At 37.7% G+C, this 10971-nt stretch overlaps 2 protein-coding genes across 2 annotated transcripts; both read left to right on the top strand.

Annotated features, from left to right (window-relative positions):
- Nucleotides 1-809: 809 nt before the first annotated feature.
- LOC123875303 lies at nt 810-2391 on the top strand. Its single transcript, XM_045921054.1, has 2 exons — nt 810-1865; nt 2254-2391. Exons 1-2 carry the CDS (start codon nt 810-812, stop codon nt 2389-2391), a joined length of 1194 nt encoding a protein of 397 aa, XP_045777010.1.
- Nucleotides 2392-2508: 117 nt separating this feature from the next.
- On the top strand, nt 2509-4520 carry LOC123874853. Its single transcript, XM_045920380.1, has one exon. The coding sequence runs from the start codon at nt 2529-2531 to the stop codon at nt 4131-4133; it is 1605 nt and encodes a 534-aa protein (XP_045776336.1). The 5' UTR covers nt 2509-2528; the 3' UTR covers nt 4134-4520.
- Nucleotides 4521-10971: the final 6451 nt, after the last annotated feature.

The following is a 10971-nucleotide window of genomic DNA, read 5'->3' as shown; positions in this document are numbered from 1 at the left end:
ATAACAATATTAAAGGTTGCGTTATATGCAAAGGTGACCACAGAATATATGATTGCGCTAAGTTCAAGGCCAAGAGTATAGAAGAAAGAAAAGCTGACGTACAGCGACTAAAGCTATGCACAAATTGCCTCAGGTTAGGTCACAATCAGCGCAACTGTAGGCTTGGTCCTTGTCGTAAGTGCAAGAAGTTTCATAATAGTTTTTTGTGTGATCAAACAGCACCGTCTAATTCCAATAGCAATGATTCTACAAACACTACCGAAACAATAGTCAATTTTTCTAGACAACCAGTCAATCAAGTCATATTGTCTACAGCCATAGTTGAAATTAGCAATCCTAAAATAAACAAATCACTAAAGGTCCGCGCTTTACTAGATTGCGGAAGTCAATCATCTTTTTTAACCAGTCGTTTGAAAGACATTCTAGGTCTCGAGTCACAGCCTATTAATAAAATTAACGTTGTAGGTATTGGCAACAACTCTTCAAATTTCATCACTGAGAGTTGCATTGCACATATTAGTTCAATACACCAAGACTATAACGTTGCTTTGACTTGCTATTTACTCAAAGAGTTGACAGGTTCGATTCCTGCTGCTCCTATGAATTTACAAGGTTTTAAAATTCCAAATAATTTGAAACTTGCAGATCCTAATTTTGACATTCCTTCGTCCATCGATGTCCTCATTGGTGCAGACCTCTTCTGGGATGTCCTAGGTAATGATAAACTTACCTTAGGTCCGAGTTTTCCAAAATTAAGAAACACAAAATTTGGCTGGATAATTGCCGGTCCAATTTATACAAATGTCAATATGTCCAACAAAATTCAATGCAATAAGTCAATACTAAAACAAAATGAAGAAACAGAAAGTCTACATGAACTATTACCGAAATTCTGGAACATTGAAGAGATTCCAAATAAAACATGCCTTACTAAAACAGAAAAGGCCTGTGAACAACATTTTGTATCCAATACCACTCGATTGTCAAGTGGAAGGTTTTGTGTTCAACTTCCACTCATTGATACACCAGATTGTTTAGGTGATTCCTACACCATGGCTAAGCAGCGATTTCTAAATTTAGAAAAGCGTTTTAGGAGAAATCCGCAGATCAAAGAACAATACGTCGAATTTATTCGCGAATATGCTGCGCTTGGTCATTTAGAATTTCTTGCTATAACTACACCACCTGAACTTTCCTATTTTTTGTGTCATCATGCTGTATTCAAAGAGACAAGCGAGTCAACGAAAATTAGAGTCGTCTATGACGGATCTGCCCCTACCCCTTCAGGCTACGCGCTCAATGACATTCTGATGGTGGGGCCAAATATCCAGGATTCACTCTTTGCTATTCTAATTCGAGCCAGACAATATAAATTTTTACTAACAGCTGACATCGAAAAAATGTATCGGCAAATTGCATTACATGACGATAATCAAAATCTCCAATTAATTTTATGGCGAGAACATGAATCGGAACCAATTAAAATATTGCGTCTAAAAACCGTAACGTACGGTCTAGCAAGTTCAAGTTTCTTAAGCACACGTTGTCTTTGGCAATTAGGACACGAGTGTACAGACAAATCAATCGAAACAATAATTAAAAATGATTTCTATGTCGATGATCTCATTACCGGAGCTAACACCGAGGACGAACTGATATATATTCAAAATTCGGTATCTAATACTCTTAAGTCTGGATGCTTCAACCTTCGGAAATATCGATCCAATTCTAAATCAATTTTGAATGCCATAAATCCAGAAGAAAAACTAAGCATTAGTTCCTCCACTTCCACTTTAGGACTTGGGTGGACTCCAGGGAATGACAAACTTCAGATATCATTCCAGATCCCTGACAAATCATCAAAGGTAACCAAACGTTTAATCTTGTCATTTACATTCAAAATCTTTGATCCATTGGGTTTGATAAGTCCATGTGTCATTTTACCTAAAATGCTATTGCAGTCTCTGTGGCTTCAAAAAATTGATTGGGATGATCCCGTACCCAGAGACATACAACATGCTTGGGATGAATTTTCCAACACATTGCCAAGTCTTGCGAATTTCGAAGTTCCTCGAAACGTACTTTGTGACAATCCTACAATAATAGAACTTCATTCATTCAGCGATGCTTCACAAAGTGCTTACGGGGCTTGCATTTACATACGATCCATCAACAATGAAGGTATCAGCGTAAAATTATTATGCTCTAAATCTAAAGTATCTCCAATGAAACCAACTACAATACCTCGTTTAGAGCTCTGTGGAGCTCTCCTGGCGGCTAAATTATCCAAAACCGTCGTCGAATCTCTTCGATGCTCGGTTTCGCGTCAGGTGCACTGGTGTGACTCCACAGTGGTTCTTGGATGGCTTAATACTAACTGTCGAAAATTGAAAACATTCGTGGCGAATAGGGTCGTGGAGATATCCGAAACAACAGATATATCTTCATGGCGCTACGTGCCCACTGCACTTAATCCTGCAGACTATATTTCTAGAGGTATTACTCCTATGGATATAGTATCTAGGCAGATGTGGTGGCATGGTCCCGAGTTCTTGCAAAAACCAGAAGCAGAATGGCCTGTTCTTCCATCACAACGCGTTGAGGAGAACCTACCAGAAACTAAAAGCCTTTCAGCTGCGGTAGTAGACATTCCAGATTCTATTATAGAATTTGAACGTTACTCAAAACTATCAAAATTACAAAGAACTTTTGCATACATAAAACGGTTTATTCATAATCTACGACACAAAACAAACAAACTCACAGGCAGTTTATCCTTAGAAGAATTAAATGATGCATTTTCAAATCTTTGTGCCATAGCTCAAAAACAATCTTTTCCAAAAGAATTTAAATTATTAGCAAGTGGAAAGCCAATTAGCAATAATTCTAATATTATATCATTGACACCTTTCTTTGATAAGGATGCTAAATTAATACGAGTTGGTGGCAGAATTGACAATTCTAACTATGATTTCAACAAAAAACATCCTATTTTGCTACACTCAAGTCATCATCTTACTAAATTAATTTTCGAACAATACCACCTTCGTCATATGCATGCTGGACCACAGCTATTGCTTGAATCAATCCGTGAATCATTATGGCCAGTTAACGGCAGACGCCTTGCTAGAAACACATTTCATAACTGCGTAACATGCAAGCGCCATCAAGGGAAAGCAATCTATCCCATAATGGGTAACTTACCCATCCAAAGAATTACACCTGACTTTCCATTCAAAACTGTGGGAATAGACTTTGCTGGTCCATTCTATATCTCTAATAAGAAGGGTCGTGGGTCCAGAGTCATCAAAGCATATTTGTGTTTATTCGTATGCCTAAGATTCAAATGTTTACATTTAGAAGCTGTCAGTGACCTAACCAAAGAAGGTTTTTTACAAGCGCTACGCCGATTTTCGTCTAGACGTGGAAAACCTACGGAAATTTTTTGCGATAACGCGGCAGCCAAGGAAATAGGCAACTTTTTAAAGGCCAATAAACAAACTATCATTGACTCTGCAACTGAAGAACAAATTAAATTCATATTCTCACCCACGTATAGTCCCCACTTTGGTGGCATTTTTGAGGCTGGTGTCAAATCCGCTAAATACCACATCCGTCGCGTCATGGGTAACACCCATCTAAATTTTGAAGAATTAGGAACATTGTTCACTCAAGTTGAAGCTGTTTTAAATAGTAGACCTTTATGTCCCCTGACATCCAATCCTACCGACTACCTCTCCTTAACTCCGGGGCACTTTCTGATAGGGCGTCCACTTACTTCGTTGCCATCACCTCCGCTACAAGATTACAATCCAAATCGCCTTCGACGCTATGAAAGACTCGAACAAATTCGCCAGCACTTTTGGCAGCGATGGCAAAAGGAATACATCGCAGAACTTCAGCAGCGATCAAAATGGAGAACAAATTCAGCAAAACTAAAAGAAGGAGATCTAGTACTACTAATAGAGGACAACTTACCTCCACTATGCTGGAAGCTTGGAAGAGTTTCCCGATTATTTCCTGGATCAGATGGAGTATCCCGCGTCGCTGAAGTAACTACATCCAAAGGCACCTTCAGAAGACCATACGTAAAACTTTGTCCACTACTTACCTGTGATGATCCAGAAAGTTGAAAGCTGCACTTTCCACGGAGGGGAGGATGTTGAAGCGCCTACAGCTTATTCTCAGCAAATGCACTTTGTTGCGAATAGTTTTATTAATGTTGACAAAGACCATAAATAATTGTTTATCCTAATGTATTTTTGTATTGTATATATTTTAAATATAAATTAATTAATTACATAACATATATTTCATGTATTAAATTCAAACCTTACTTATCTAAAATCATAAATTTGTTATCTGTTTGAAATGTCAGTTCATACAACATATTTTCTTTAACAACCCTCAACTTTATATATTTTCTAGATTGTCATTTTACGTTTTTATAATTTTCTTTTGTTCTCTTCTCTTTGTTAAAAACCAAACGGTCTGCGCGCCAATAAATTCGTTTTTAGAAGAAATATCTTTAATTTATCATCCACGCATCAACACATATTATACAATCGAAGATTATGTGAATGATCAAAGAGCGTGGAAAATATTGACTTTGACTTTATTGAGACTTGAGTTTCAGTTACATTGAGACAGGTGCAGTGGTAGGCACTGTGGTGTTATAAGTGGGAGGTCTTGAGTTCGATTCCCAGAAGAGGTTTAGAATTTTATAATTTCTAAATCTCTGGTCTGATGGGAGGCTTCGGTAGTGGCTAGTTACCACCTCATCGGCAAAACCGTGCCACCAAGCGTTTTGCGTTCCGGTACGATGCCGTATAGAAACCAAAGGATCAGGTAGTTAGGTAATATCACACACAAATACACAAGAGTAATCGTCACCAACATTTGATTATTATGTACCTACTCAATATAAACCTTTAATGGCTGGTTAAAAATAATAGTTTATAAGTATCGTGAAAGGCTCAAATAGGTAATAATAACAAAAAATTTGTGATGTCTAATTGTGCCATTACGAGTCGTAAGTAGGTAAGTAGTATTATTAAACGATGAATAATCTTCTTCTTCTTCTTCGTCGTATCAATCTTGGCAGAGCTGTCGTGGTCATCACGAAGCAACGTCTTTGAGGGCAGATGTTATACGCCTCGCGAGCATTCGCCACTTCTCCCTGCTGGCTGACAGCCTGGTGCACTCGTGCAAGAGTGAGACGTGTCCAAAGAATTTCAATATGCGGCTCTGTACTAACGCCGAAAGCCGTTGTTTAATTCCGAGTTCTTGGAGTATAGTGACGTTGGTGCGAAATTCGGTCCATGAGACTCCTAACATCCGCCTCCAGCACCACATCTCCAGAGCATCAATCTTCTTCTTCTCGACCAGTCGCAAAGTCCACGTCTCTGCAGCGTATAAAAATATGGGGAAAATAATATATTAATAATACATGTGCATTTATTGTATTTTGTACTATTTGCATGTGTTTCAATTGACCCCAAGCACTGTTTCTATCGATGCTGGCATGGGTACGGTTGAAACAAATTACTTACCTTTTTTAGATTTGATTTTACACATAAAATACAATAGAGTGATCTCAAATAACATTGCCTTTTAGTAGTAATGGTCTTTTATTTAATATATTTCCGTCATCTCTTGAAACGATATAATGTTTCAACTGTACCCAGTCTCCCCTTCCTAAGCGAGGTGGCAAGATTTTTCGAGTTTTTTTTTTTTGTTAAATTTTAAAAGTTAAAATTGTCAAGTCATTTTCTTATGAATGGATTTTTTTAGCTAGTTTGAACGGTAATTTTTTATAACCTGTAAAAACACTTATAAGTACGTGGATATATCGGACAATTTGGTTAGGTACTAAAAACTTTTTTTCAGTAAGTATGCTCAACAAAGTTAGAAATGTGTAAAGAATTATGTTCTGTGTGTGTAAATTATCTACCGTCTGGTTAGACATTTCTTTTTATTTGTCATAAAAATTTTATACCTTGGGTAGTAATATTTTTTAATTCTTTTAGTTTCATTTGTAAGAATTATTAAAAAGCCCTTTCGGTCCCTTGTGAACACTTTCCAATATGACCACTATTCGATACGACCACTTTCTGATACGACCACTTCCCGATACGACCACTTCCCTATATGGCCACAATAAAACACAGTACGACAATCAATAACTGTCTGCTGGTCAGCATGTTCAACTGCGAATGCAACGAGGTCCTGGGTTCGATTCCTGAGGTAGCCAGAAATAGATATTGGGGGTTTCCATGAAGAAATTCTCAGTAGGTTAGGAAGTTGGCGATGTAAAACCCCCGTGCCTCGGAGAGCTAGTAAAACCGTCGTAAAGCAAGTGTCTCTCCAACCCTACCTACTTATCGGAAATCAAAATCGGTTCATCTGTTTAAGAGCTACGATGCCACAGATAGATACACAGATACACAGATACAAATGCCAAACTTATACATCCCTCTTTATTGGTCGGGTGTTAAAAACACTCAAATAATACCTATTGTTAAAATATAAATCTTAAAATATTGTGATTTGATTATTTCTTTTGAATTTGTCAATGTAAAAATATAAGCGGTGATTTCGAGAAGTGGGAATACTGGAAATGAACATACCAGGCTATAGTGGTCATCAGGTACCAGATATCAGGAAGTGGTTAGGTATACCTAACGTAAAGGGAGGATTAAAGTGGTCATAACGGGAAGTGGTCATACCTACATTAGGATTTAGGAAGTAGCCATATCAGAATGTGGTCATAAGGAATGGATATACCGGAAATGGTCATATTATCAGGAAGTGGTCATATCGGGTAGTGGCTTTATTCGAAAGTGGTCGTATCGGGAAGTGGCCGTATCGGGAAGAAGCAGTATCGGAAAGTGGTCGTATCGGAAAGTGTTCATATTGGGAAGTGGTCATAACGGACGTTAGAACTATTCCTTCCAATTCCATAGGTATCATTACTTAGTAGGTACCTACCTAATTACCTATTGAAACAAGCAAGCGTGACTGATTCCCACAATAAGTTCCTTCATTTTGGTATGGCATTCTAAAAAAGCTTAAATTATAAGGAAAATATATGGCCAATATATTCGTATGATACCCCAAACACTTAACCGAAGTCGAAATCAGGAAAAAATTCTTGAAATCAACGAGTGAATTAAGCCGAAATTAATACCAGTCTTCGTCCGCCGTCGGAAGCAACATGGCTGCCACTATCTGTCCACCCTATTCACCCCCTAACTCACCCTTCGCCCCAGCAGAGCTTGCTTTTTTGCGAGCGAGAGAGACTTCTGCTCTGGAATGCTTTCGTTCTAAAATATTTTCTGCCAATTTTTTAATAATAACTAAATTGAACCCTCCCAAAATATGCTCTAAAGTTCAAATTCGGTTGCAGCGTTAGAGTTAGATAAGGCATTAGGCAACTATTGAGCTTAGATGAAAAGTGTGAAAAACTGAAAGAGACGGATAGAGCGCACCGTCTCGGGCGGGTCCAAGTTTTCGTGAGTCGTTCGTAGCTTAGGCATTCCTCTGTTCGCACGTATCGGTTTTATTAAAGCGCGAGAGAGATAGAGATATTTTTCGCGTTTTCTTTTTTTATTTGGTCTTTATCTTGTGGGGAGAAAAATGGTGCGTTCGGGACGCTCAGGGTATGAGTTGAGGGAGGGTAACGACCGCGTAGTTGCGTGTAATGTTAGGGGGTGAAATTATACATACACACGTTGTATAGATAATGAATAGTGGTGTAGAATGTTTAATCACGGTTTTTGGAGTACTTAGCCCCAGCGCGGAAATATGAGATAATTATGGGCAAAAATAATTTCCAATTTTGTCGTTGGAAATTATGAATTGAAATTTTTAATGAAAACCTGATAGCTGTGCTAATGATTTGAATGAGTTTGGCATTAATTGAAAATTTGGCCGCATTTTCAATTATAATGCGGTTTGCCTAATGGTCAAAAGTATATTTAATGCGTTAGTTAAAAAAAATTAGGGTCGCTTTTAATGGTGCCGTCATTCGTTAGGTTTTGTGGTCGATCGTTGTTAGCAATTAGGTAAAATACTTTTTACTTATAGGTACAAAAAATAGTAGGTAGGTATAACATCCAGGTTTAAGCAGGTAGGATATAATATACCTACAGGGCGTAACTAGAACGCTAGTAAAAGCGAAGACAGGTGATAGTACCTACTGATGACTATACTGTTAGGCTACCATAAAAAAAATAACTACGAAAAAAATAGTAAAAAATCCTGTATTCTTTAAAAGTTTACAATATATTGCAAATAAAACATCTGACTGACGCTAGAAGTCAACGAAGGTTCCGTAAATAGGTCGCTCAAGTCAATGCCGCGTCGTAGGTGGGGCATTGACCCGAGTGTTGCACGCTATACAAATCACTAAACTACAAGATAAGACAAATGGTTATTGGCATTGGATTGTGTTAGTAGTATAATCACACTTCACACTAATATTATAAAGGCGAAAGTTTGTATGTGTGATGTGTGTGTGTGTGTGTGTGTGTGTGTATGTGTGTGTATGTTTGTTACTTCTTCACGAAAAAACCACTGGACGGATTTGGCTGAAATTCAGAATGGAGATAGACAATAACCTGGATTAGCACATAGGCTACTTTTTATCCCGGAAAATCAAAGAGTTCCCACGGGATTTCGAAAAACCTAAATCCACGCGGATGAAGTCGCAGGCATCATCTAGTACTTAATAACACTAAGTTTTTGCTAGCGTTCTGGGTTACACCTGTATTATTATCGAACGCGCTTAATACCTATCATATGCACAAGTATGTTGCGATCATTGGACCAGCGCTTTCATTGGGCCACCTTGATATTTCAAAAACTAACCACACCAGAGTAAGTAGGTAAATAGGTACACCACTTACCTACATGCCAAGACTTTGTCATGCACACCGCAGTATAATACCTACTGAAATCTTAGTTGCATCATGAGACTCGGCAACGAATAATGTGAGCAAGTGTGAGAGAAAAAAAAAGATATTTTTTTTAATTTATCCCGAAAAACTGTGATTTGTTTTGTCATATTTTATACGTTTGTGCGTCATAAAGTTTATTTGAAGTACGATCCTACTTATCTTATAATCTGTCTCCCCCCAACCCCTACCAGGCACCCATAAACATTTAAACTTTAACAGGGCTCTCTCCGTCACTCGCTTCATACAATCGTAGTTCCTATTTCATTTGAATATTACGCAACCAAAGTCCATGAAATTTTGCAGACATATTCTAGAAACTAATATCTGTGTCTTGTCGCTGATCAAATTAATTTTTTTTATCAAATTAATTTTTTTTTATACAATTAAACTTTTACAAGTGCTTTTGAATCGTCAAAATAATCTACTACTGGTTCCGAATGCCGTTCCTACCGAGAAGAACCAGCAAGAAACTCGGCGGTTGCTCTTTACAATAGTATGTTATACTGTACCTACTACCTACTATACAAGCAATTACAGCCCCGTGTATTGCTGGAACGAGTCAAATCCATGCTTTTTTATCATTTACATAATCATCGATTGTCCTAATAGGTGTGCTTTTTTCAGGAGCATACTTTTAATAGATTTTTTAAACTTGTGTGAAGGCAAGTCTAAAATTGACTGTGGAATTTTATTATAAAGTATTACACTCATTCCCACAAATGACTTTCCCACTTTCCTGAGGCGGAGCGTAGGATTTGCGAGCCTATTATGGTTTCTAGTTTGCCTGTCGTGGAAATCACCGATTTCAATCGTCTCCTCTCTGTCTTGGGCACAATACGCAGAAAAACTTTCAGATTTTATAAAATAATGAAGGTCTGACACGCGCTTGCAAACAGAGGGAATGCAAGCGGCATTCCCTCTGTTTTAGGTATAGGTAAGCTTCTCTCCCACACTGGCGAACTGTCGATTGTCGAACATCCAAGCTTTCTTTTGACAAATAGACCAAGAAGACCCAAGAATATTTTGGAATATCTAAGTCTTGCGAATAAATAAACAAAATACCACAAAAATATTCCATATACGAAAGTGTGACCGTCTGTTTTCAAAATCGGTGAGGAGGTGGCATTTCCAAAATTCTGAAAAATGCACTTACGTAGGTAGGCACTACTTTAATTTTTAATTACTTATTATTTGAAAAATGATGGACTTTTATTTCCCCATGACAAGTGGAATTTTTAAAACTCTTTTGAGCCGGCCGCTCAGCGTCTCCTATTAAAAATACTTTCAGCTGCTGAAAAGAAGCAATTGCTCAGATGCCTATTAGCGTATAATTTACGCTTGCAAAACTACTCAAACTTACCTATTTTAATTTATTTACAAAATATGTGACTGATACATTTCATCTCACGCATGATATTAATAAGAAGCACCCCAAACCCAATTACGAGGTTAATCGCGCAAGATGCGCATAATTCTTTAACTCGAAAGGGTCAACCGTGAGAATGAGGGGTCAAGGGTCAAAGAGACCTGTTCAACGAATATTCATTTCGAGTGACCCTAACAAGATAAGGTCAAGACTTCTGACCCTAATTTAATTAGCATAAAATAAGCTGCAAGAGATTCATTGAAATGTTAAAAGTGTAAAACTTACGAATTTTTAGTCGATCAACTACGTACTTAATTATGGTTTGACTTGGAAGTCTGTCTGTCTGTCTTTTTGCTAGCTTTTCACGGCCCACCTGTTTAACCGATTTTGATGAAATTTGGCACAGAGTTACCATTAGGTAGGTAGGCTTACATCCCGGGAATGGACATAAGCTACTTACTTTTTATTTATCTCGGAAAATCAAAGAGTTTCAACGGGATTCTTAATGACCTGTCCGTTTAACCGATTTAATATTTTAGTCACAGAGGTAGCTTGCATCTCAGAGACTGACATAGGCTACTTTTTAACGGAGAAAATCAGAAACTTTCCATAATCATAATCATATCCTTTATTTGCACTTCCACT

Source organism: Maniola jurtina, chromosome 19, assembly GCF_905333055.1.
Source record: "Maniola jurtina chromosome 19, ilManJurt1.1, whole genome shotgun sequence".
Classification (NCBI taxonomy): domain Eukaryota; kingdom Metazoa; phylum Arthropoda; class Insecta; order Lepidoptera; family Nymphalidae; genus Maniola; species Maniola jurtina.
The sequence above is the reverse complement of the archived record's forward strand: the minus strand, read 5'-3'. Positions and strand labels throughout refer to the sequence as shown.